This window comes from Panthera leo, chromosome A3, assembly GCF_018350215.1.
Source record: "Panthera leo isolate Ple1 chromosome A3, P.leo_Ple1_pat1.1, whole genome shotgun sequence".
NCBI lineage: Eukaryota > Metazoa > Chordata > Mammalia > Carnivora > Felidae > Panthera > Panthera leo.
Window position 1 is genome coordinate 16,356,205 of NC_056681.1, and position 27,317 is coordinate 16,383,521.

The 27,317-nt window shown below is 47.2% G+C and overlaps 1 protein-coding gene and 2 long non-coding RNA genes across 4 annotated transcripts in view; 1 reads left to right on the forward strand and 2 right to left on the reverse strand.

The window, feature by feature from the left end:
* Nucleotides 1-76: 76 nt before the first annotated feature.
* Nucleotides 77-27,254, reverse strand: LOC122215515. Its single transcript, XR_006200406.1, has 3 exons — nt 27,188-27,254; nt 2,087-2,261; nt 77-545 (listed from the first exon to the last, which is right to left on the reverse strand). It is a non-coding gene; the product is annotated as an uncharacterized LOC122215515 (long non-coding RNA).
* JPH2 (junctophilin 2) overlaps nt 5,485-27,317 on the forward strand; it is a 69,282-nt gene continuing 47,449 nt past the window's right edge. For both annotated transcript variants that reach the window (XR_006200404.1, XM_042930907.1), the window contains exon 1: nt 5,485-6,419. Coding sequence is in view for 1 of the 2 variants with exons in the window: in XM_042930907.1 (XP_042786841.1) it covers nt 6,041-6,419 (379 nt within the window). In the remaining variant the exon portion in view is untranslated. The remainder of the gene's footprint in view (nt 6,420-27,317) is intronic.
* Nucleotides 18,539-25,437, reverse strand: LOC122215514. Its single transcript, XR_006200405.1, has 3 exons — nt 25,314-25,437; nt 22,139-22,205; nt 18,539-19,915 (listed from the first exon to the last, which is right to left on the reverse strand). It is a non-coding gene; the product is annotated as an uncharacterized LOC122215514 (long non-coding RNA).

Sequence of the window (27,317 nt, forward strand, 5' to 3'; positions counted from 1 at the left end):
TTTTTGCAAATTTCTTTCATGTTCAGCTCAACAGAAGACAGCTAGTCTCCTATCTGCTTCTGCATTCAGCCTCTTGTGAACACTGCATGTTGTGTGACCTCTAAAAAATTCTGTACTACACTTTTGGGGAATGGGCATGAAAAAGGCGGTTAACATGTTAATCTGAAAGTAGTTTTGACCTCACAGACCTCCTGGAAGAGTAGATCCCTAGACCATATTTTGAGAACCACTAATTGAGGCCATTATAGTTTCTATTGTAAAGGTGTCTACCACCCACCCCCTCACCTCCACGACCCGTGTCTTGCTTTACCTTCTGTACTGGCGAGAGTGGAGCAAATCGGGCTTAGCGTGTTACTTGAATAAAGATGGTTCCTCATCTTTAAGTCTCAAGTCCTTTTTAGTTTGCTTTTCAATCGGGTGACCTGGTTGTTTACTTAATTCTGTATGCTAACAGAACAGTCACCAGGGAACGAAGAAAGATGCACCTTCCTTTCACAGTTGTCATGAGGAGTGGTGTCAGGACAAAGTTCCAGTGGCTGAGTAACCTGTTAAAGAAATCCAAACTTGGATGAAGGCTAAGCATTCCAGATTCATGGGAATCAATTTTAAGTATTTACACCTCGGTCAAAATCTTCTCAAAATATGAATCTTGAGGCTAAAAATTACTCTGCTTAGACCCAGTTGGGCCAGCTTTCACATGAGTGTCTCACATTGGAACACTTGACCTTCTGCAAGTGCAGTTTACTGAAGCAATCTTTCTTGAATGCACCCAGATCGTGGATTGAGGAATTTTACTCTAATGTTTTCAAAAGTAGCATCCTGACAATGTGCCTTTAATAACAACATTCATTCATCCCATTTATTCGGCAAATATTCCTAGAGTGCCTACAGCATCAGGCACGTGATACTAAATGCTGGGAGCAGAACTACACCCTTGCCCTCAGTGGAGAGAAGAGGATTCCGAGATCATAAGGGCTTGGGGAGGGGGCAGGGTGGTCAGAGAAGCTCCTGTGATGAGGTGGGTGACATTTGAGCTGAGACCTGAAGAAAGTGAGGGAGTGAGCCTCGTGGATATTTGGGGGAAGGGCATTCCTGACGAACAGCAAAGATGACAAGGAGGCTTGAGGCAGGCAAGGTCACAGAAGCATGGGGCAGGGGCATATCACAGAGGGCCTCACAGGCCATTTTAAAGGCTGCGACTCCTGAACGAGGTGAGGAGCCATTGGGTGGTTTGGAGGAGAGGTGAGGAGAGGCGAGAGGAGTTTGGAGGAGAGGTATCAGACTGGCCTTTACAGAGGGCACTGGCTGCTCTGTGTGGACCCAGGGGAGCAGGGCAAGAGGAGGCAAGGAGGCAGGAGGCTACTGCAGTAAATCAGGCAATGGCTTTCGGTGGCTTGGACACTTGGCAGTGCAGAGGAAAAGGTGTATTCTGGAAGTATGGTGGAGGTAGAGCTGAGGGGATTTGTCAGTGGATTGGATACAGGGTGTGAGAGGAAGACTGGAATTAAGGACTCTAAAGGATTTCAGAAGCTGGGAGTTGGCTCGAGGAGCAGATACGGGAGAGGTCGGGAGTCTGATTTTGCTCCTGTCTTCCGAGGTGCTTATGAGACACCCTGTGGCCATGTTGAGTTGGTGGTGGACCTATGACTAGAGATCAGCAGAGAGGCAGGCATAGGCTGGAGACACAAATTTAGGAGTCGTTAGCCTATGGACATTTAAAGCTCAGACTGGAGGAGACCGCCTAGGAAGTGAATGTAGATGAAGAACCAGACAGAGGACCAAGCTCTGGGACATTCCCACAGTAGAGAAGTCGGCAGAATGAAAAGGAACTAGCCAAAGACTAAGTAGGAGCAGCCAGTGAGGCAGGAGCAGAACAGAGAGAGCAGGCCTATCAGCCAGGTGAAAAAGCATTTAACTAAGAAGAGAGTTGTAAGCTGCCAAGTGGTGCAGAGAAGGAAAGGTGAGCACCTACAATGTGCAGGCGCTGGGCAGACACAGATGGGCCCGAGTGCCGGGCACTTAGTACGGGGTTCGTGCTTTTTTTTTTTTTTTTTTTGAAATGAAGCTAATCCTTCAAACAACTTACTTTGGAGGAAGAGCCCGAATGTGCGAAGGCACCTAACCCAGCCAGCAACCTTGTCTGGGGAGGCGGGGCTTCTGCAGCTGAGAAGTACTCCAGTGGATTTCTGGGTGCAGACCCTCTCTCTCTCTTCTGGATTTTCGGGTCCCTCCCCTCCAGGCTCTCTAGGAAGCAGTCCCACCTGCGAAGTGAGAAGGAAACAGGAAGCGAATGATTACCCTTTCTGATCAAAGAACAGAACCACGGAGCACGGAAAGACCTGGGGAAAAGCAAGAATGGGACAGCTACCTTTAAAAGCAGTTTAGAATTCATTCCAAGTTTAGTAAATTCCCTTCTGTCTGAGGAACTTGGTTTTCCTGATGATAATCTGTTGACAGACACGGATGGCCTCAAGAGGTCGCCCTTTCCCTGAAATGCATTTGGCTTAAAGGGAGGGGCAAAAACGTGAGAAGTTCGACACTAATCACCTAAGGCCAATACCAAACTGGGCAAAAAATTTCCTTAAACTTTTAAGGAAATCAAAGTGTCCCTTTACCAATAACATGGTTTATCAGTTTAAAAAGTGACAAACCACAGGACAAGGTTGAGTAAACATGGACTGTGTAGAGTAAGGAATGCCTCCGTGTCAAGGGGTTTGGTATTTAGGCAGTGACTCTCAACTCATTGGTGACTATCTTATTAAGCATTCTATTTGAAGAGCAACTTATCACGTGAGGATAATTTTTAATTAGCTAACGTTTATTAGGTGTTAGTGTGTTCTAAGCCTTTTTAGATACCAACCTACATAATCCTCACCCAACCAAAGAAGGAAGATACTGTTATCCTGAATACTAATAATCCTTTGAGACAGGTACTTTTACAGTTGAAGGGTTTGTGGCTTAGGGAAATTAACAATTGGTCCAAGGTCACACCTTGTGAGGGGCAGAACTGGGATTTGAACACAAATCCACAACTACCTACCGTATACTTATCCAGTACCTATAGGGTACTGGATTCACGAATGTGTAAATGCTATTAAGAAAGAGTTTCTTAATTTAAAAACATACAGTGATTCTTTTTTGTTGTTGTTTATTTATTTATTTTGAGAGTGAGAGCACACATGCATGTGGGGAAGGGGCAGGGAGAGAGGAGAGTGAGAATCCCAAGCAGGCTCCACACTATCAGCAACGGAGCCCGATGAAGAGCTTGAACTCACAAACCGTGAGATCATGACCTGAGCTGAAGTCAGATGCTTAACCAACTGAGCCACCCAGGTGCCTCCATACAATGGTTCTTAACCAGAAATGAGTCAGATCCGTCTGAGAAGTTTTATTTTTTTTTTATTTAATGTTTATTTATTTTTGAGAGAGAGCCCAAGCAGGGGAGGGGCAGAGAGAGAGAGAGAGACAGAATCTAAAGCAGGCTCCAGGCTCTGAGCTGTCAGCACAGAGACCGACGTGGGGCTCAAACTCAAAAAAGGCAAGATCATGACCTGAGCCGAAGTTGGACGCTTAACTGACTGATAAGGGTTTATCTGAGGAGTTTTAAAAAGAATAAAACTACCTGAGGTTTTTCCCGGAACAATCTATCATTGATTTGGGGTTGGGGGAGAGGGCTCTGGAATCTGTTTATAAGTTCAACAGGAGTTGAATTTAAATCTTAAGTGTACCCACCCTTGGTAGGGAACCACCATAGGGAGCTGCACGGATGAACAGTGGCTAAATTTATCAGGTGGAACAGCACAGTAGGACACGGCAGCCCCCCAGTCTTAGAACAGGATTATGGTGATTTGCCTAGTGTTTAACTACAAAGAGTATTAACTTGGGCAATTCAAACCCCTCTAACTTCCACTGTGAGCGGTTCTCCCCTCTCCCCTTGAGAGCAGAGTTGGGAAGAAACCTGTGATTCTCCAGTGACCTTGGTGATAAGTGGCAAAAGCAGAGCTCTCTTGGGCCGGCAGCGAGGCATTCTTAAAATCTGTCAGTCGAATCCATTCACTGGCTGGATGGTGAGTCAAACACCTAGACGATGCAGTCTTTACCTACTGCTACTTGCTGCCCGTCAGCTCGGCAAGCTGCCGGTGTTGGTGAGCTCAGAGGCTGGGTGTTTCTGCCTGGAGGTGAAACGTGGGCCCAGATGGGGCTCTTTAACAGCGAAGGAACCAGTAAGAACTGGAGTCAGCTGGGATGAAGGGAGACATCATGTTCTGTCCATTTCTGAAACAAGGACAAATCTTCCGCAGTGACTTCAAGTGGCCTGAGTCATCGTGGGATTTGGAGTATGTCAGATAAGTTTGAAGTCAGATAATAGTCCAGTAGTTCTCAAATGCCTTCTGGGCTTCCTTTTTAAGTGATTTCTATCCTCCCCCCTCTCCATATCTCTACATCTCCCCACCCCCACCCCCCGCCCACTTCCTGTTCTTGGTGTCTCCTACCTTTCCCAGAATTACTCTATACTCCTGTTAACCCTGGGCTCAGTTGGGATTTCCAATCATTAGTCCTGGCCCCAGCTTCATGTCACGGAGATTTATTTGTCCCTTTCACTGGAGTTTGGTGGGAACCTGAGTGCTAGGAATCCACGCAGGCCCTTTGCTCCCGACTCTGCCCCAAGAGCTTTCTGAAGTCTGGCCTCACAGGCCCTGAGGACACCAGAGAAAGAAAGCTTGGAAAGGGGATATTTTTAAAAAATCATGATCTTTGAGTACCGCTAAGACAACCTCATTCCAAATAACCAGCAACCCTGTGTCTCAGAGATAAAGACAGTTTCCTCGCCCCTCAGAGAAGAGAGAAAGGGAGCCATCGGTGCCTTTTCTGGACTCTTTGCCAGGTGTTCCCAGGGGTGCAGAGGGGGACTGGGGGTTGTGCGTGAGCCCTGGACTCAGATTTGCTCTATCTTCCAGAATCTGTTTCCAGAACCTCACTTCTCTTCCCGAGTTCCCTCCTCTGCTTTCAAAAGCATATGTGAACCATGCCCGTTCCTTTCTCTTTAGGTCACCAGATTCCTTTATGAGGCTGGCAGCGTGGATAGCCCCGGGTCCTGTTAGGGCATGTGAGTGGTGGTGGGGCTGAGATTTGCCAATCGCTCTGCTCTGGGGGATTTTAAGTGTTCCAGGACTGGGTGTTCCTCTAGTCCTCCTTTCCCCTCCCTTCCCCGATCCCTCTGCCTGTTCTCTTTCTGCAGACTCCGGCCAGCCAGGGACGCTGGAGGTGGAAGGGAGCTCATACCCAGGGGAAGAAAAGCCACCAAACTGTCCCAGCTGCCTACACTTAGTTCTCCGCTGCCCTTCCTTGCCCCTCCAGCCTCTCTGCTGGGTCTGGAGCACTAGCCCGATTTGAAACACCCCTCCCGCTTCGAAGGAGGCTGGGCTGGCCAGGGGGTTATTTTGGGAGCAGCCTCAGAGATCCAATGGCCTTGTTAGGGCAACACTGACCTTTCCGTCCCAGGAGGAGGGCAGGATTGGAGAGGGGCGGGGCAGCGGCTGGGAGATGGACAGCCCCGCACACCCACTGGGTGGAGAAGGGGGCCAGCCGGCTGCAGGAATTCAGCCTCGGGCTGGGGGCTGTCACCAAGGAGGAATTTCTCCACTTTGAAACAGACTGGGGACCCCTCCACCCCACCCCTTTCACTGTGCTTCTTAAAGGGATCACACCGTTTTTCCTTTGACTCCAGGGAAGCCAGACTTGGGACGCTCTATGGAGACTTTGAATCTTGCCCTCCTGCTTCCTTCCCAACCGGCAGCCTTCCTCTGGCTGGTTGAGTGGGGGCCTCCCAGGCATGGCACTGACCAGCCGACCCAGTGCTGATTTGGTTCCTGGGCTCATTCAGTCTCTGGTGGCATCTTGCTTTCCCCCTCCTGGGGCACAGTGGTGAGTCAGGGGCGTCCAGCCCTGAGTGTGCTTGGAGAGTGTCTCTGGCAACCCCCCCCATCACCCTCTCTCCCCCACGCTGGAGGACGGTGAGGTTGTCAGGGGCTATGATGAGATGAGTGGGGGCCGCTTTGACTTTGATGATGGCGGGGCGTACTGTGGGGGCTGGGAGGGGGGAAAGGCCCATGGACATGGACTGTGCACGGGCCCCAAGGGCCAGGGCGAATACTCGGGCTCCTGGAACTTTGGTTTCGAAGTGGCGGGCGTCTACACCTGGCCCAGTGGGAACACCTTCGAGGGATACTGGAGCCAGGGCAAACGGCATGGGCTGGGCATAGAGACCAAGGGACGCTGGCTCTACAAGGGCGAGTGGACACACGGCTTCAAGGGACGCTACGGAACCCGACAGAGCAGCAGCAGCGGTGCCAAGTATGAGGGCACTTGGAACAATGGCCTGCAGGATGGCTACGGCACGGAGACCTATGCAGATGGAGGTGAGCCCGGCCTGGGGCCCCACAGAGGGGGCCGATGAGTGAGGGAGACTGGTGGAGGGTGGGAAGAAGGAGGGGCGATATGACACAGAATCAGAGGAGCCAGGACGCTATTTGCTGTGTGGCACCGGGCAAGCTGCCCTACCTCTCTCAGAATCCATTTCCTTGTCAGTAAAGGTGGGGCCAATGACAGGGCCATTGAGAGGGCTGGCAGCGGTGTTTAGGACAAGACCTGCTGTATAAATACACACTCAACACACATTCAGTAAAACCTAACTACTACTGTTTGCATGCTAGGCTTACAAACAGCCATGGAATATACTCTGGCTTGTGCTCTAGAAGAATTTGGGTCTAATCTCAACTTTGCCATGAAAGTTATTTTCAAGCAATAGATCATGAAGTGTTCATTCATTCACCCATCCATCCACCCACCCACCCATCTAATCATCCACCCACACATTCATTCATCCATCTATCCATCCTTTCATTTAGTGCATATTTCTGTGGTACCTCCTATTTGCCAGGTATTATGAAAAGAGTTAGATATAAAGAGGAATAAGATACAGCCCAAGGCTTCAAAGATTGGCTTTAAACAAGCCATTATACATGAGTAGGTACAGAGTGCTGTGGCAGAGAAGTTAGATTTGAGGAGGTCAGGGGCTGCTTTAGAAGAGGTGACATCTGAGCTGGATCTTGTTGGGAAAATTGCTTTAGAGAGGGTGTGAGAGCAGGAGAGAACGAGTAAGAAGCTCAAAAGCATGAGCGTGCCCGGTGGGTTAAGGGAATGGAGAGGAATTTTCTGTGGCAAACAGCCGTGGGGAGTGGCAGAGAAGATATCATCACATCATCCACTGGGTACAACTGCACGTATCACTTAGTTGAGCCTCAGTTTCCTCATCCACAAAATCGGTTTTAGAATGTCAGCGCTGCTCAAAATGTGGTCAGTAGACAGTATCAGCATCATCTATCCACCAATTCAAAATTCAAAATCAGGGGCCCCAACTAGACCTTCGGAATCCAAATCCAAATCTTGAGGGCGGGCCTAGGCATTTGCTTTAACAAGCCCGCCTAGAAATTTTCATATACATTAAAATTTAAGAAGCAATGCTTTAGATCAGGCACTTGCAAATGACAGATAGCGGGCCAAACTGGCCAGCTGCCTGTGTTTGTACAGCTTGTGAGCTAAGGGTGGAATATTTGAAAAAAATCAAAAGAAGAACACTACTTTGTGACATGTGGAAATTGTATGAAAGTCCCTGCATAATATCCTTTTGGCCCACAAAGCCAATACTATTTACTATTCAACTGTTTACAGGAGAATTGGCTGGCTCTTGCTTTAAATGGTCATTTAGTTTCCCCCCAGCTCAGGATAATTCTATGAAGTCTCCGTAACTTGCCCCATGGGGAAGAGGAGCTAACACAGATACCTCAGAACTATATATTTTGGCATCTGTCAGATGCATGCATAGTTATATTATATCACTATGACAGAGGGTGAGCAGTGGACAGTCCCAGAGTGGGTTTGGGGAGGGGGCAGGAAGGGGCATGAGCCAGCCCAGAGCAGAAGTTGTGCTCAAGCTGAGGCTAGTGGGCATACACAGAGGGGCCTCACGTACAGGATGGGCTCCTGACTGGGCTGCTCATTGGTGAGCCCATGGTGAGGACCCACCCTCAAATGCATCTGCATGTTAATGAGGTTGTGTCCCTGGAGTTTCTGTGGGTGCAGTGGCAGCTACACAGCACTGGCTGGAATTGGACAGCGCTGAGGACAATTTGTGGCTCCACGCTTCCTAATTTGGTGACCATCAGCCGTTTGCTGAATGTCTGCAATTCGGTGCAATTCAATTCACTGGATGTTTATGCTGGACACTGCGCTGAGCACTGGGGACAAGTAGAGAGCAGGCCTCAGCTTCTCTGGCTACAACAGGGAGATGATCCTTGAGTGCTTGCTGGGTGTCAGATACCCATGCAGAGTGGTGCACAGGGTGCCAAATGTTCCTTCCCTAAAGTGTCTTAAAGGGGGAAACCTATTCATTCATGCATTCATTCATTCATTCATTCACGCAACCAATATTATGGGGCACCAACCAGGTGTCAGGCTCCATCCTACAGCAAGTTCCAGGAGCCAGGGCAGTGGGCAAGCAAAGTTATGAAACAAATAGCAGAGAAGGAAGAGGGTGACTTTTTGGATGGTGTAGCCTGGGAAGCAAGATGGGAGGACTAGGGAGAGAGTAACGACTTCCAGGCAGAAGGAATGATGGTCACAAAGGCCCTGAGGCAAGACTGGACTTGGCATGCTTGAGGAACAGCAAGAGTGCCAGGGTGGCAGGAGTAGAGTGGAGGGGGACAGGCAGGGGTTGATGTTGGAGCTGAAGGTGTGAGCCAGATCACGTAGGCATTGCAGGGCCCAGGGCTTGATTCTGGGTGTGCACAGGAGCTCTTCAGGCTAGGTAACTGGAAGGCCTGTTCCTCTGGTTTGTCAGAGGCCCAGACTCTTCTTCCGAATGAGACAGTCCCACATCCAGCGGCCCTGGAAACCTCAGATCTCTCCCAAGCCACACACGAGGTGCAACTCTCCAAAATTAGATGTGGCCACTGCTTCGGAAAATCTCCTTAATCAACCTGTCATCAGTTCCCCGAGGGTTTGTTAAGGACCTGCCCTTTGCCCCATCCTGGGTAGTGCTGAAGAGAATGTGGACAAATAAGATCCTGTGATTAGAAACGGCTAGGAGTCAGGCAGCCCTGGGTTATTATTGTGGCTCTATCCTATTATTTAATCTCTTGGAGCCTTAGTTTCCTCACCAATAAAATGGACTATGCTAATCTCTCATAAGATTTCTCATGAGATAAACAGGTACTCAATAAATGGTAGTTGCTATAATTACTATTCACCTTCATTAACTCATTCAATAAATATGCATTGAGTGATTATTATGAAGCTAGCTCTATACTATACTGGTAGTGGGAGGGAGGAGTATAGACATGAACAGGATGGGCAAGGTCCCTATCTTCCAGAGAATCTAACAAGAAATTGTACTATAGTGTGTTAGGTACTAGGCAGGAAAGTACTGGGAACTAAGGGAGGAAGAGGTGGGCAACTAATCAGACTGAGGCATTCAGGAAGGCTTCCTGGAGTAAGTGGCAAGCCGGGCTCTGAAGTATGGAGTGAGCCAGGTGACAAGGGTGGGAGATGAGTGCCCCAGGTGGAGAGAACAGTGCACGCAGGTCAGGAGGTCCAGAACTTACTGCCATCCAGGAAATAAAGCTGAAAGTTGCATCTCATCCCCAGTTTTCGGAAGGACTGATCAAAGGGACAATATGTTCCATTTCCTCCAGTCCCCACCTTGCCTTGCGGTCAAATGTCGCAGGTGACTGCCTCCTCTAAACTAAAGGAGGGGCACCTGGGTAGCTCAGTTGGCTAAGTGTCCGACTCTTGATTTCAGCTCAGGTCATGATATCATGGTTCATGAGTTCGAGCCCCACATCGGGCCCTGCACTGAGCATGGAGCCTGCTTGAGATTCTCTCCCTCCCTCTCTCTCTCTCTGCCTCTCCCCTGCTCGCTTGTTCTCTCTCTCAAAATAAATAAAATAAACATTCATAAAATTTATAAAAATAAATAAACCAAAGGAAACAGCAGTTTTCCAAACTGGAGGTATTGACCCATTAATAGGCAGTAAAATCAATTTAGTGGGTCATGACCTGCATTTTTAGAAATGAAAGAACAGAACAGAAAAATCAGAGTGTTTCACAGAGGATAAGAAAGCATTGTTTCCTGAAACATTTGTTCAGCTGAAGATATATGTACATATATAATGTGTGTGTGTGTGTGTGTGTGTGTGTGTGTGTGTGTGTGTGTATAAAAACTTCTGTGTTTACATGCATCGTGTATTTCTTACATGATGTGTGTATAAATGTATTTCCTACTGCAGGTCATGGTCAAAAACATTTGAAAATCACTATTCTAAAGTGACTTGACGTGGAACCCTCATCCAAGCCTCTCCATTCCCACGTCCACAGACTCTCCCTCTCCTCCAAGCCTGACACTTCAGCTGGGGGTTAATTAAGCTCTCCAGCAACCTCCCCCCCCCCCCCCCCCGGGAAGGAGAAGATGGAAGGAAAGGTGCCCCCTGGGGTCCCAAACCCTGCTATAAGCCTCATGGCACCCCTCCCCTGCCTACAGCCCTCTTCCTGCCCTGGCCATATATAGCAAAACTAAAAATAGCTGCTGACTTAAAGCTCCAAAGCAAGCATACACCCAGGCCTTAAGTAGTAATGCCCCTTTGACGGCCTAGCTGTCTCCACCCCAGGGACCCACAGACTCCAGGACTGGAAGGGCCATTGGCGATCTTTGCTTTCCTAGGTTCTTGATCTGGGGCCCGTGCCTTGGCCTCAAAGGCCCATCAGGGTGCAGGCAATATGTGTGCATATGCATATGGGTTATCTGTGTTTTTCCTCAGAGAGCCCTCAGATTCTTAAAGTAATCTGGTGCTCCAATAAGTTCTAGAACTACTTACTTATCTAGTCAGCAATCCCCTCCCCCAAATGTGCAGTGGAAAAACCAGGCCCAAGGCTGACTTTGTTCATAAAGCCAATAGTAATAATAATAGTTAATATGTTTGGTGTGCTTACTATGTGCCAGGTGCTGTTCTTGGCATGGAACACGCTATGTTATTTAAACTTTCACAACAACCTCGTGGGGAAGTACTGTTATCACCCCGATTTTACAGACGAGGAAACAGAGACATGATTTAAGCACTGTATTCTTACTCATGGTCCTCTAGCTAGTAAGAGGCAGACATAGAATCGGATGGTAGTAAGTGATAATTAAATATTTCACAGTATAACTATTTTTAATAAACAATAAACAACTATACAAAATAAGACTGGCTACACCATGGGTGAGACCTAGTGCAAAATGAAAACACAAGACCCCTTCTTCAATATCATTAAGAATTTCAACACACTGACAGCCAAGAATTAAACCAAGTGCAGGGCCTTCTAAGTGCAGAGCCTGGAGCTATGACACAGGGGGTATGCTCATGAAGCAGGCCTTGACAACGGCCATATCTGCATGAGCCACTTACTGTGTCTTTACTCTGTGCCGGGCTCTGTGCTAGGAATCTTACACGTTTTATACTATTCAGGCTTCTTAATACTTTCATTGACTACCCTAGCGGTGTTTACATCTTTATGACTACAACCCGCTATAAGTTAGGTATTTCACATTGTAATTCTAGACATACACACACAAATGTAAAACTGAAATATATCACTGAAAAATATTTCCCTTCCTATATGCAGTACTTGCTATTATCTCTTTTATTCCATCCTGTTGACAGAATTAAACTCTGCCCTGATAGAGTATAGCACTTAGAACAGAATTTAACATGTGGGTTAGTGCTATTATTATTATTATTATTATTATTATTATTACATGTTTAGCTATGACAACTGGGTCAAAAACCCAAGCTTCTGCTCTCTGGATCCAATTTTCTTTCTCTTGCCTAAAGCTGATGGCTTAAGCTCATTTTAGCCCAATTGACTCTGAACATGGGAGCAAAATGGATTTGCCAGGATCTGGGTCTGAGCAATACCTAGTGTCCCATTATCTGGGCCTGGGATATGTGTTCCTTGAAGCAACTTTATTCATTCATTCATTCATTCATTCATTATCCACAGGAATATCTTTTCTATTGATCTGTTTGTCTACCTTTATGCCAATATCACATTGCCTTTGTTACTGGAGCTTTACAGTAAATTTTATTTTATTTTATTTTATTTTATTACAGTAAATTTTATTTTTTAAGTTTATTTTGAGAGAGAAAAAAAGACAGAGAGCACAAGGGGGGGCGGACAGAGAGAGAGGGAGAGAGAGAGAATCCCAAACAGGCTCTGCACTGTCAGCTCAGAGTCTGATGAGGGGCTCGAACTCATGAACCATGAGATCATGACCTGAGCCGAATTCAAGAGTTGGATGGACACCTAACCGACTGAGCCACCCAGGCACCCCTATAGTCAATTTTATAGTAAATATTAAAATCAGAGTAAATCTTCCAACTTTGCTCTTTTTGCTTATGGCTGGGTTCTTCTAGGTCATTCCCGGTTCTATATACATTATCAAATCAGCTTGTTCATTCTAGTAAAAAGACTGATAGGCATTAAAGTGATTAAAATTGCCTTAGACCTAGGGCGCCTGGGGGCTTGGTAGGTTAAGTGTCCGACTCTTGATTTCGGCTCAGGTCATGATCTCGTGGTTCATGAGTTTGAGCCCTGTATCAGACTCTGCATGCTGGCAGTGCAGAGCCTGCTTGGAATTCTCTCTCTCTCCCTTTCTCTGCCTCTTCCCTGCTCACTCCCTCTCTCTCAAAAACAAACAAACAAACAAAAACTTAAAAGAAATGCCTTAGACCTATACATCAATTTACAGAGAATGGATAATTTAACAGTAGTGACACTTCCAATCCATGGACGTGGTATAAGTCCCTATTTATTTAAGTCTTTAATTTCACTTAGCAATGTTTTGGAGTTTTCAGTGTTTTGCACACTTTTTTTCATTGAATAAAGTTACAAGCTTTTTAAACGATATTGTAAATGGAATTTTAAATTTCATTTTTCCAATTGTTCATTGCTAGGTTATAGAAATGCAATTATTTTTGTCATTGACTTTGAATCAATTAATTTACCCTGCTAAATTAATTTTTTAGTTCCAGTGGGATTTTTTTTTGTTCTTTTTCAGATTTAAAAGGAACATCTTTTAGTTTAAAATTTCTCGATTGCTATTAAAAATCAAGCGTGGAAGTCCTAAGAGGGGCACGTGGGACTTAGCATGTGGGGCTTGCAGTAGCCAGATCTGCGTTCAAATGCCCACTGTGCCACTTCTTTCTTTAAAAAAATTTTTTTTAATTTAATTCTATTTTTTTATTTTTAATTTATTTGAGAGAGAGATAGCAGGGGAGAGGCTGAGACAGAGAGGGAGACATAGAATCCAAAGCAGGCTCCAGGCTCCTAGCTGTCAGCACAGAGCCCAATGTGGGGCTCAAACTCACAAACTACGTGATCATGACCTGAGCTGAAGTTGGTCCCTCAACCAACCGAGCCACCCAGGTGCTCCCCTGCTGTGCCACTTCCTAAATCTTTGAACGTGGGCACTCTGAGCTTCCATTTCCTTTTTTCCCTTAGGGATATCACATTCTCCTTCAAAACATGGCTGAAACAATGGAATGAGATAACACATAAAAAGCACTTAGCATAATGCCTGGCACATAGAAAGTGCTGAAACTATTCTCCTTTCTTGCATTCCCTTCACCGTCTAGAGGGTGAACTAATTCAGGATGGTCTGAACCACAGCTGTTTTGGGGAGACTGTTTCAGCACAGAAACTAGCTTTTGACTTGGGAGCAGTTAATAAGCTAAGACTTTGATTCAATTAGTTCTGCCTTGAGTCCTGCCAGTGTTGATGGAACTCCTGCCAGGCACGATTCCATTTCGAATGTAGAATCAGCATAATTTAACCTCATCTTGAAAATCTCATGTCCCAGTTCACAGCCAGAGGGCCAGTGTGACAGCCGGCTGAGCTGCTGTCATGGCAGCTTCTTGGCTTTATCTGGGACCCCAGGAGAGCCGAGCAGACCCTCAGGGAGACAGGGAAGTGGACACAATTAGTCTTTCTTCTCTGCAGCTTTGCTTTCTGTGATGTGTGTGTCCAATTGGCCAAGTCTCTGCACACATGCTCCTGTCCAAGGCCAGGCCCTTGGGATTCATGAGGCTTGCTTGTTTCCAGAGCCTGCTAATTCCATGTCCCCAACAGCTGTTCCCTGGACCAGCCCTTGCTGCCACACCCTTGTGAGGAATGTTGAGCCTCATTTTCTGAGGGCCCTGGTTGAGGTTGGGGTGCAGGCTGAACGGGGGGATGGTGTTGCTTCCTGCCCTAGACCAGAGGGCTACCCTTGTTCTCTTCTACCCCTTCTGGAGCTAGAGCCAGTTAGGTGGACAGTTAGGTCTGGTCACGAATGAAGCATCCAGGACCCCTACTCGTTCCTCTATAACTGAGAGTTGACTGGCCCAGACCCACCTGGAAAAATCTATAGAATGATCCAGGGGCTGTGGGAAGGCCAGAACCCCTTCTCCCCAGGCAAGTAGTGAGCACCGTGAGCCTGGAAGTATCCAAGCCTATGCTGTTGACCATCATCTGGGCAATGTAGAGTGGGGGTCACACACTGAGGCCTGAGGGCTGCACACAGCCTGCAGGAAATGCTCTATTTGGCATGCACAGTGACGATGGGTTTTTTTAAAATTTTTTTAATGTTTATTTTTTGAGAGAAAGAGAGAGACAGAGAGACAGAGCACGAGTGGGGGAGGGGCAGAGAGAGAGGGAGACAGAGAATCCGAAGCAGGCTCCAGCCTCTGAGCTGTCAGCACAGAGCGCGACTCAGGGCTGAAACCCACAGACAGTAAGATCATGACCTGAGTCGAAGTCAAACGCTCAGCTGACTAAGCCACCCAGGTGCCCCTGCACACATGATGTTTTTAAGACTTTTATTTTTAATTAAATTTGAATCCTTTATGGGTAAAGGATTCATCTTAGTAAAGTGATCAAATTTCACATCACTGATGACAGGACGGTCTTACAACACAGGCCCTTGATGGGATGTACAGAGGAGGGCACAGCATCACCTATATATACACCATTCCTGCCAGGAAGGTGTGGAGAGGAGGCAGTTTATGCAGGGCCTCGTAGGCCATCATAAGAATCTGGCTTTTACTATGAGAAAAATGAGGCCTATAAGAGTGACATGGTCAGATCTTGTTTAAAGGGATTCCTTTGGCTACTCTGTTGAGAGACTGGGGAGAGGAGGTGGTGCAGAAAGGTAGAAGCAGGGAAACAAATCAGTGAGCTTACTGACAGGTGAGAATACAAGCTTGGGCCACCATCTGATGGTGGCAGAGGTGGAGAGGTGGCTGAATTCTGGATCTACTATGAAGGTAGCATCAATAGATTTTGCTGATAGATTGGATAGGGGGAGTGAGAGAAAGAGGAGTCCAGGATGGCTCCAAGGCTTTGGCCTAAGCCTCGGAAAGATGGCATTGCCCTGACCTGAGATGGGCCAAGAGTTCGAAGAGGGAAGGTCAGGAGCTCAGTGTTGGACGTCGTGGGTGAGAGATGCCTGTTGCACATGCCACCTGGGCATGAGGGTTGTGGGCAGGCCTGAGCATAGAAAGGGAGCCTGAAATGGGGCGCCTGGGTGGCTCAGTCGGTTAAGCCTCCAACTTTGGCTCAGGTCGTGATCTCACAGTTTGTGAGTTTGAGCCCTGCATTGGCCTCTGTGCTGACAGCTTTGAGCCTGGAGCCTGCTTCGGATTCTCTATCTCCCTCTCTCTCTTCCCCCATTTGCTCTTTCTCTCTCTCTCTCTCTCTCTCTCTCTCTCTCTCTCTGTCTCTCTCTCTCTCAAATATAAACAAACATTCAAAAAAAATTTAGAAAAAGGGGGCCTGAATGACCATGGGGGGCCTCCTTTGAACCCAGACTCTCTCCCTTTGATATCTTTTTGCCTCCCCTACATCCAATTATTTCTGGTTTCCCAGGCCCTCAGGGTTACTGAGCCGACTCAGAGCCTGGCAAAGGCACTTTCACCCAGGTGACTGGTCCGCAGGGCTGGCAGCACCCAGGTGATGTCGCCTGGTTAATTCCCTGCTTCTTGTGTGAGCTGTGGGGTGTCATCCGGGGTAGCAGCCTCTGAATGTGGGGATGGTGGAGCCCCGCAGGCCACGGGGACTTGTCCTACACCCGCTGTAACCTGACTCTGCTCCCAGGAGCTGGTCACAAATGCTGCCAGCTTCTCCGCTTTGGGTTGCCTTTCGGTGATCCCGGGAAACCAGGGACAGTGGAGCTCTGATGGGCGGCAGCACTTGGGAGCCGTGGGAAGGGAGTTTGGTGCCACCTTGCTGGCAAGCCAGAGAACAAGGCCTTGGGGTTGTTATGGGAAAAAAGAAATGCAGTCTAAACGCTCACACAAAAGGCCTGCTACACTAACTCAAGAGAACCATGCCATGAAGTACTAAAACCATTAAAAAGACAAAGGCAGACCCACCTATACTAAGACGTTTTAAGGGAACAAGAACCATTTGACAAATATTTATTGAGTGCTATGTGCTAGGCAGTGTTTTCAGTGATGGGGCTAATGGTAGAGTGGGGGAACAGCTAAACATTTAGTCTATTTGTTATATGTATATCCTTGTAAATGAGCAGAAAAGGCCTCTTAGGACCTAGATTGTTAACAGTGATTACCCTTCTCACCCTGGGGAAATAGTACACAAGTTGTTGTTGTTGTTGTTGTTTTTAATTTTAAATACTCCTGTATTGTTTGAATTTTGTGCAGTGAGCATATATGATTTTTATAATTTTGTTCCAAGTTCTGTATTTTGAGAGAGAGAAAGTTGGGGAGGGAGAGAGAGAGAGAGAAAGAGAGAGATAGAGAGTATCCGAAGCTGACAGTGCAGAGCCCAATGTGGGGCTTGAACTCACCAACTGTGAGATCATGACCTAAGCTGACGTTGGATGCTTAACTGACTGAGCCACTCAGGCACCCCAACTTTTATATTTTTAAAGAGTGTCCTGACCACCAACACATATACAACACTTACATATACAAATAAAAAGCCTTCAGGGTGAGGCGCCTGGTTGGCTCAGTTGGTTGAGCGTCTGACTCTTGGTTTCAGCTCAGGGCATGATCTCATGGTTCGTGGGTTTGAGCCCCGCATTGGGCTCTGTGCAGGGGGTGCAGATCCTGCTTGGGATCCTCTCTCTCCCTCTCATTCTGCCTCTCTCTCTCTCTCAAAAAAAAAAAAACACAAAAAAAACCACCAAAAAACAAAAAGAAAAAAGAAAAGAAAAGAAACTGTCAGGGTACAAAAAAGGTTTGGAGGCTCTAAGCAAAGTTCCCCAGAATCTAGGCTCAGATCTCAAAAGATTCCCCCTTTGTTCCTCTCCATTCTGGGATATTCAGCAGTTCAAAGCGAGGTGGGATTGAAAGAGCTGGCAAGGCAGTAGATCTATTCTTTAATCTCAGATGAGCTATGGCCGGGTTGTGTGGCCTTAGGCAGGCCCCTCCACCTCTCTGTGTGCAAGCTTCCTCCTCTGTAAAATGAGGGGGCTGAACCACACTTACTCCCAAGGGTAAGTCACTTTTTTCTTATATGCAACACCAGCTAATTGACTATAGCTACCTGAAGATGTGATAAGGGGTCCTATGCTCAGCCATATCAGGATCATGACTGATTAGCAATTACTGTTGTGGACACACTGTGGGTAAGAGATGGACCATATGACAGATTACTTGTTGCCTTGAACTAGGTGGTCTCGGAGGGCCACTTATTCTCGGGATTGAGATAGTCTCACCTTGAAGTTGAGGTTGTCAGTGAACATGCTGCACATTTGTAGGTATCAGGAACATACCAGTCTGTATTACATACGGGTGCTGGCACCAGTTGCTACCATCTCATGAGAGCCCATTACTAAATTTTCAGGAATTTTGCAAGCTGGCTGTTCAACTGTTGGTAGCCTGTCTGGCCGCGGTGGGTATACTTACAAGATGGAAATTGGCTAGCACTACAAAATCAGGGTTGTTTGTTTATTTTTCCGAAGAGCTATTCTACCAGCACACCATTGAACATTGTGCTAATATGACATGCCCTTTTTTCCTTCTCACCCAGATGAAGGGTAACCAAGCAGCCTGCTTTGCCTGGGAACTGTCCTGGTTTTAGTACTGAAACTCCTAATCTTGGGAAATCCCTCAGTCTCGGGCAAACTGGGATGACTGGTTACCTTGCAATCCTTTCCCATGAGGTGAAGGGAGCAAACATTTGTTGATGAGAGTCTGAGACCTCTGCTAGAGAACCCATGTAAATACTCCAGCAGTAGACGCTGCAGGACACCCTCAGATACCCGCCAGGGGCAGAGTCCTCCTTCCCCTTGCTGCCAGGACCACTGGTCGCTGATGGCTCACAGCCAGGCACTGTTGTCTGTCAGAAGGAGCTGCCTAGATCAGTGGGCAACCCAGAGCTAATGACTGCTTGATACAGGAGTCCAAAGACCCAGCCTCTTTGGACAACTCTGAAGGGCCATACTAGCTCCAGAGATCCCCATGGGATCACTACAAGCCTTGGCTTGTTCAACTTGAAGAAGTTCAACTTCTTCTGCAGTTGAATCCAGAAGATTCCTTCCTTCCTTCCTTACAGATGCTCATCCCAAGAGTATTCCCCCAAAATCACTCACATGCAGTCTTGGCTTCCTAGGGACCCAAGACTATCCTTGAGGCACTCGGAAACCACTGCAGGGTTTTAGGCAGGGTCACCTGATCAGATCTACATCTTATTAAGATGACGACTCTGGCAGCAGCAAAGGGTGGACTGCAGCATCAGGGGAGGCAGGAGACCAGGGGAGATGCTGTTGTAGTTAACCAGGAGGCACTGGTGCAGCCTGGACTAGATGGACAGGGTGAAGATAAAGAGAAGTGGGGGAAATTAAAGAAATATTCAGAGTCAGGTCCGTCTGTTTCCAAAGCCCAAACAATTTCCATTATTCTGCTGCCCCCAAAGATGTCTCAGGCCTGGCTTGCTTTCTCAGGGACACTGGTCCATGGTATTTATCAAGGTGGGTTAGAATTGAGCTGGGATGGGTCCCCTATATTTAGGAGCATCTATATAGGTATCTGTGGCATAAGGGCATGCTTGTTCACTGCTGTGCATTCCTGGTTTACATGGCCCAATTTTGGTGCACCTGGACAAGAGCCACTGACTTCTGGACTCTCGGTTGCTCAGTCCCCTGCCTGCCATTCTCCATCTTAAACAATGTCTGAGATCTGCTGATGACACTTCCATAGTCCTGTCCAAAGATCTTGTGCTGACATCTGACACTATGGGAAAGGATTTGAGGAAGGACCAAGAATGGCTATTAGACCAAATAGATAAGATATAGATGAGATAGCTGTATAAGAGGTAAGAAGTGACAAATGTCTCAAGCAATGAGAGTATGGAGGAAAAAAGATACTCCAGGAAGGTTTTCTGGAGGAGATGACTTTGAAGCTGGGCTTTGGTGGATTTGGGAAGACAAAACTAGGAGGGTGAATTGGGACCAGGTCATGAAGACAATGGACTGTCGGGTCAGGACTTCCATAGGCAGCGGGGACCACAGGAGAGGAGTTAGCCCTGATTCTTCTCTCTCCATCTCTGTTCAGCCTTCCAGGGACACTGGTGTTCAGACCTCAGACAGTTTCCTGGAAATAGGCAGGTGTCACTGGCCAGAGGGGGTGATGTTCTCAGTGTCCATTCTGTATTTGGAGGCAGAATCCCTGGTCTGGGCCACATGTCTCTTCTCTGGGTCAAAGTGGGTTCTGGATCTCCTAGACTTCCCTTGGGTTTCTGAAATGGTCCGCTCCCTTCAGAGCTGAGGTCTGGATGAAGGATTGCAAACCTTTAGCTCGTAAGGGGTGTTCTCAGATTCCTAGAGGCGTAGAGGAGAAAGCACTGGTCAGGACACCTGGCTGTGACCACCAACAGCTGCTATACTTGAAGCAAGTAATTTGAATTCTTAGTTTCGATTGTTCCAACTATAAAATCACAATGATGACACCGATACCTGTTAGGATATTTTTTTGTCTGTGGGAAACAGAAAACCCTAACTCCAAGTGAATTAAACAAGCATTTTCTATAGAAATATAATGTGGGCTACAGATGTAATTTAAAATTTTCTAGTAGCCACACGTAAAAAAGGTGAAATTAATTTTAATAATATATTTTATTTAGGGGCACCTGGATGGCTCAGTTGGTTAAGCATCTGACTCTTGATCTCAGCTTGATTTCAGGGTCTGCGTTGGGCTCCATGTTGGGTGTGGAGCCTCCTTAAAAAATATATATTTTATTTGACCCATTAACCAAAATACCATCTCTACATGTAATCAATATATAATTATTAGTGATGTATTTTACATTTTTTTGGTGCCAATTCTTTGCAATCTGGTGCTCAATAACCACCTGTGTCTCCTGGCTGCCATGTTGGACAGCACAGACCTAAACAATAAGGATATTTATAGTCTCACATAAAGAAGAATCCAGAGGTAGGAGAGTCTCAGAATTGGTTAACTTGGAGGCTCAACAATGTCAACAAGGACCCAGGGTCCTGCCATGTTTTGCTCTGCATCCATATAGTGTCAACTCTATTCTCAGTGGCTTCATGGTACTAGGTTGGCTGCCACAGCTCCAGGGGTCACCTCCACATGCAGCAATACCCAGCAGCAGAAGAGTATATGCCTGCATGTTTCTCCTTAAAAGAACTAGGAACTCTTTCCTGCCTCCCTGGTCCGCCCCCCAGCAAACTTTCCCTCCGGTCTCACTGCTGGATTTCATCAAATGCTCACATCGAATCCAATCATTGGCAAGGTAAGTAGACATGAAGTCTGGCTGAGAGCAATCAGGATTTACCCCTGGATAAGGAACCTTTCTCTGAGGCCCAGGAAGGAGGTCTGGGCCCTTGAACAGAACGAGGTTCCATCAGCAAAGGAGAAATCCACTATTGGGTAACCACTGGGATCTGCATGACACCTGCCAGGTACGGCATGTCACAGGTTTGACAGAAGGAACGGAGCCAACTGGTTAACGAGAGGCTAGTGTAGAGTTTTGCAGCTCTTACTCAAGTTGCATATTTGAGCCATCAGAGGTGCTTTAAAAAACTCCAGTGTCCACGTCAGTTAAGTCATAATCTCTCCCCCAAAGGGTGGATCTTGTACTATAAATATGGTTTCCAGAAACTACTCTCTCATGTGTGTCTAGAGGGTGTGGAGGCAGGTCTCATTGATGAAGAGACCCCCCCCCCCAAATTTTCTTCCTCCCAAGGACAGAAACTTTAAGGCCTCCTGGGTCAGAGATGTGGCCAAAGCAGCCAAGCCTGGGCATCCCAGCGCATAAGCCTGCTTTCTTACAAGCAAGCAGACGTAGGTGGAAAATTGGAGCTGGGCTCGTTCTCTCCCTCTGAGTTCTTTCTGTCCTCCCCGGCTCCTTTTCAACTCTCCAGTTAATCCTTTCTGGGCGAGCTTTTCTGAGCAAAGATTCTAGCCTGCCAAAACTAGCCTTTATTGAGCACTTACTGTGTTCATACGGTTCATTTATTCCTTGGTCCGCCAATCCTCCCTCACCACCTAAGGCCTGGACCATTATCACTCTGCATCACTGGTGTGGCTGCCTAACATTTATTTCTGTGGTGGTTGCTTAAATCTAGTCTATCCTTGGCGCTCAACTCTATGCCTCTTGAGGGTGGAGATCATGTCTATTTATCACTGTGTCCCCAGTATCTAACACCAAGAATTCCAGTTCCATAGCAAATACTCGTTAAATTCAAACAAGTGAATGAACAATGATCTAAAGTATGTATCATTATCTCCATTTTAAGAAGGACAAGCTGAGGCTCAGCAGGCTTAAATAGTTCGACATGTTTTAGAACTATTTGGCATCAGAGTCAAGGTTGAAACCCAGCTTATTCTGTACTAAACCAGAAGGGCAACTGCAGGGGGAAGATGATATTCAGGTTTTATTAACTTTAGGAGCCTGGTCTGAGGGACAGAACTGTATTTACCAGCCTTTTACATGTACCCCAATAATTTCCAGGGTTTGGGCTGCTAAATCTAGACCTGACCACATTGGCAGCCACTGCCAGTCACTATTGAGTACTTACCATGTGCTGAGTCATGAAGGAAAAAAGAAAATGTGGTTCCTGCCCCTGGAAGAATGGAAGGGTATCACTGCAGAGAAGATACAGATTCATCAGACGTTTACTGTAGGCTTCCTTGGGCCTGGGAATTGTGCTAGATGCTGGGATCATAGCAGGAATAAGCTGGATATGGCTCCCTCCCTCTTGGAAGCCAAAGTCCAGTGGGAAAGGCTTATGGTGGACAAATGACCTTAACAGTTATTTAATTGCAATTGGGAAAAGTGCCAAGAAGAACAGGGAGACATGACATCATATGGCAGTACTCAGGGGGCAGGGTTCAAGAAACCCTCCTGGATGAAGTCATATTTAAGCTGAAACTTGAAATATCAAAAGAAGTTGGCCAGGGGAAGAGAGAAGGGAAGAGCATGCTGAGAAGAGGTGGAGGGCGGCAGGAGCATGTGCAAAGGTCCTGAGGTGGAAAGGCAAATGTGACTGGAGAGGGGGTCAGAGGCTGAGAATCCTGCCTCTTACCCTGAGGGCAGTGAGAATCCCTGTAGAGTCTACAAGGCCAAGTGAGGGGCCAGCCCAAAGGTGATCAGGAAGCACTTCCTTCCATAGAAAGCTCATCTTAGCCAGATGGCTGTGGGCAGGGTCCTCCTTTTCCCTCTCTTCAGATGCAGATGCTGCGTTCTTCCAGTCCCCAGGGAGAGCTGTCCTGTCTTAGAGAGAGTCAGGCTGGGGATGGCCCCAGCACTTGGCTTTTCCCCCTTCCCAGGGCCCCGTCACTCCCAGTCTCCCCTGGGTGTCTGTGCCTCTTGCCACTTGCTTGTAAGTTTCCTAATATAGCCTGGCCGTTTCCTCCCCAGCTGGTGGCCAAGAGCAATCTCAGTTTCTCTTGGGCTTAAAGGGACCATGTCAGCCCATCTCACGCCAACTTTAAGCTAAAGGTAGATTGGTTGATTTAATTTCACAAATGTGTCCAACCCAGAGATTAGATGTCCTCTGTCTTTCTCCCAGGTTACCAACTTCTCTGCTCCATTCTTGTTCACTTTCTCCTTTCAAATATTTGTTTTTCTTCTTTCTTCTGAGCACAGTAAGGAGCACAGCTGGACATGGATGGGAGTTTTGGTACATTTATTAGCTTTGTCACCTTGGGTGGGTCTTATAGGAACCATTAAATACCTCTCTGGGAGTGAGCTGTGCAGATTTCTGGAGGAAGACTGTTTCAGGCAGAGGGAGCAGCAAACAGAAAGGCCCCGAAGCAGGGGCATGGCTCATGGAACGGGAGGAACAATAAGGAGGACTTTGTGGCCAGAGTGGAGTGAGGGAAAGGAGGAATGGAGGGATGTGAGGACAGAGGAGTGATGGGGATGAGATCAGGTTAGGTCTGTGGATCACTAAGGACTTCAGCTTTTCCTCTGAATGAGAAGAGGCAGAGCAGTGTCGTGATTTTTGACTTTATTACATTTGGACAGAATCTCTGTGATTAGTGAGCTAGGAATGGACAGAGGCGCACAGACAGAGAGAGACCAGCGTGGCAGCCATTATGAAAATCCAGGACGAGAGACAACAGTGGCTCAGGCTACCGCCTAGTAGCAGGGGGGTGTGAGAAGTGGCCGGGTTTCAGAGTCACTTGGAAAGGAGAGTTGACAGGATTTTCCAATGGCTATTTGCAGAATGCTGTGCTGGAGTGGTTTTTTTCTTAAAAATTTATTTACAAATTAGATTATTTATTACATCAAGGTATAGTTTCCAGGCAGAGAATTCATTTTAAGTGCACGGTCTTGACAAATGTATACACCTGTGTAACCACCAGTACAATCAAGGTGTAGAACATTTCCATCAGTTCGGAAAGTTCCCTTGTACCCCTCTCTGGTAGATCCCTCCTACCTGCAGCCCTGGTAACCACAGATCTGCTTTCTGTCACTATACTTTAGGGTTTTTTTTCCAGGGTTTTATGTAGTTGGAATCGCACAGCTTGTATTCTTTCATCTCCGGCTTTATTCACTTAGCATGTTTTTGAGATCCATCCATGTTGGATATGCCAGCAGTCTATTCCTTTTTAACGCTGACCAGTATTCCACTGTGTGGCTGACCACCGTCCATCCATTTACCAGTTGATGGACATTTGGGTTGTTTCCATTTTTTAAAAAAATTTTAATTTATTTATTTTTGAGAGAGAGAGATACAGAACACAAGCAGGGGTAGGGCAGAGAGAGACAGGGAGACACAGAATCCGAAGCAGGCTCCAGGCTCTGAGCTGTTAGCAGAGAGCCCAATGCAGGGTTCAAACCCACGAACCATGAAATCATGACCTGAGCTGAAGTCGGACGCTTAACCAACTGAGCCACCCAGGAACCCGGGGTTGTTTCCTTTTCTGTTGTTGTTTCCTTTTTAATCTTCCCCAAACCCTAGAAGGTGGGTATTATTTTTCCATTTTCCAGATAAGCAAATTGAAAATCTGAAGAAGTAACTTGTCCAAGGTTCTCCAGATTAGATATTTGAGATCAGTTTGTCTCTGACTGCAAGTTTCTGTCTGTCCCCTTGCCTCCCATACAATGTGACCACATGTGAATGAGCTTAGAAAGGGGAACACATTAGTTTTAACTCTCCACTTTCTCATCCCCTGGACCACGTTCTCTTTGCTCTGCTCTCTGCACCTGCCACACAAACCCATTTTCCCACTTCCTCAGCTTGAGTCAGACGTTGGGTTCATACCCCAGTTCTGCTCCTTCCTTACTAGGTGACTTTGGGCAAGTCACACAGTCTCTCTGAATCATCCACCTGTGAAATGGAGATCATATTTGCATCTTCTTCTATGAGATCATGTCCAGTGATATCTCCTTTCTCTCTCTCCACTTCCCTTTGGCCCTTTTATAGCTCATATTCCATGGTCATTGGCTTTCCATGGCTGGTCACTGACAGGAGGAGAGCTCTGATGTCCCTCTCACTGCTGGCTGTGTGCCTGCCTGTAGAGAGGCTGCAAACAAATTAAGCCAGACTTTCTGGTGGTGAGGCCCAGAAACTGGTATTTTTTAGAGCTTCTGAAGGGCATCCAGGATAGAGAACTGGGGGCTCAGAGTGTGAACTTCGGGCATCAGATAGACTTGGGTTTGGATTCTGCCTCCTTGGTCAAGTCACTTAACCTCTCAGACCACCAACTTCCTTTCCTGTAAATGAGCATCATCAAGGGACCCACCTGATAGGAACTTTGAGATGTTTAAATGAGCCCTCGGCACTGTACATGACTCTTAATGCAGTCTCTTCATGCAGAAAGTGATGGGGGCGGGGTGGGAATAGGGGCCCAAGGTGGAGTAGCCTGGGCTGGGAGGGACCAGATAGTATAGAGTCATAGGGACATGCTGTCCTTCCCCTGCAGAGTCACAATGCAGGTCCTTCTAGAATTCCAGTGTCTCAGAGTTAGGCCAAACTTTAGAGAGTTTCATATCTAACATGTCATTGACAGGGCGATCGAGGCCTTAAGAAGGGAAGAGAGTTGCCCAAGGTCACACAATGAGATGGAGTTTCTGGGGAGGTTCAGCCAATCAATCAGCAAATATTTACAGAGCACCCCTATGTGCCAGGCCCTATTGTAGATGCTGGGGCTACATCAGAGACCAAAACAGGAAAGATCCCTGCCCTCATGGATTTCCAGTCTAGTGAGGAAAGAAAAGCAATAAATGCAACAATTAAGTCATATGATATGTTAGAGAGGATACATACTATAGAAAACAGTAGATAAGGGGTAGATAAGGGTGCTTGTGCTCAGGCAGATGGCAATTTTATTTTATTTTTTTTTTATTTTTTTTTAAATTTTTTTTTTTTCAACGTTTTTTATTTATTTTTGGGACAGAGAGAGACAGAGCATGAACGGGGGAGGGGCAGAGAGAGAGGGAGACACAGAATCGGAAACAGGCTCCAGGCTCCGAGCCATCAGCCCAGAGCCCGATGCGGGGCTCGAACTCACGGACCGCGAGATCGTGACCTGGCTGAAGTCGGACGCTTAACCGACTGCGCCACCCAGGCGCCCCCTGATGGCAATTTTAAATAGGGTGGTCAGGATAGGCCTCACTGAGCAGAGACATGAAGCGTATCTGGAGGGAAGGAGTTCCAAGCAGAGATACCGGCCAGTGCAAAGGCCCGAACGGGAGCCTGCCTGTTGGGTTGAGCTTAGGAATCCCTTACCTGGCCAGCCGTTTCAGTTCCTTAGCCATCCTGGGCATTTGCTGGGAAGAAGGCCATTTGGGGCCTTTCTTGGTTAACCAGGGTAAAGTATCAGCTCATGTTAAAACAAAGGCTCTGAATTTCCCCCCTCAACTCCGTGAACACTATGGCAGATACTGTCCTGCATGCTGAAGGCATAAAGATGAAGGCAGGGAGCTGGCTTTTGGCAGGCTACTCACATAGGCTCTTGTTCCCAGGAGCTCACGTGCTCACACCGATGGACACGCAAGGCCTGCACTGATGATACCTCCTTGTACATGCCATTATCCTGTACACACACGGTCTTACATGGTCTCAGTTTCCCTGCTGCCCACAACCTCATACACTCAGCCTCAAGTGCCACATGTTATTCTGTGCTTTAACACTCAGACAGCCTTGCATACTTAGAACATCTCACATCCCCATGATGTCACCTCCACAGGAACTTGGGCACTTAGCCCACCTTGCACGCTATGATGACTATGCGCATGCATTTAACCTCACACATAGATAGATGTACCTGCTCCCACAAGTCCGCACGCTTTGAACCTCTACTGGTTTTGCACCCTCACTCAATTTTGCCTTTCCTTTCATACTCAAGACCTCAAATACTCGCATGACCTTACGTTACATCTCATTACATCACACTCATGTGATCTTGGTCACCCTCTGCGCACACACTGCCTCGCACACTCATGATCTGACAGGCTTCCAGGACCCTGCACACTCCCACAAATGCAAATATTCACACTAGGGCACAAACTCACTGTCTTGCCCACTCATGCTCTTGCACAATCTGTGCACTCGTTCAAATTCACACTCACCGAACCTCATCTGCTCGGGCAACTTCGCACGTTAAAACTGACTCACCCCGCCTGGCACACTCGTGACCTTGCTGTGCTCCTACCAACAGAAATATTCACACCATCCCGCAGACTCCTTTTGGCCACTCACTCGTTTAACCGCACACACTCCGGGGCCTCGCCTGCTCACGCAGCGT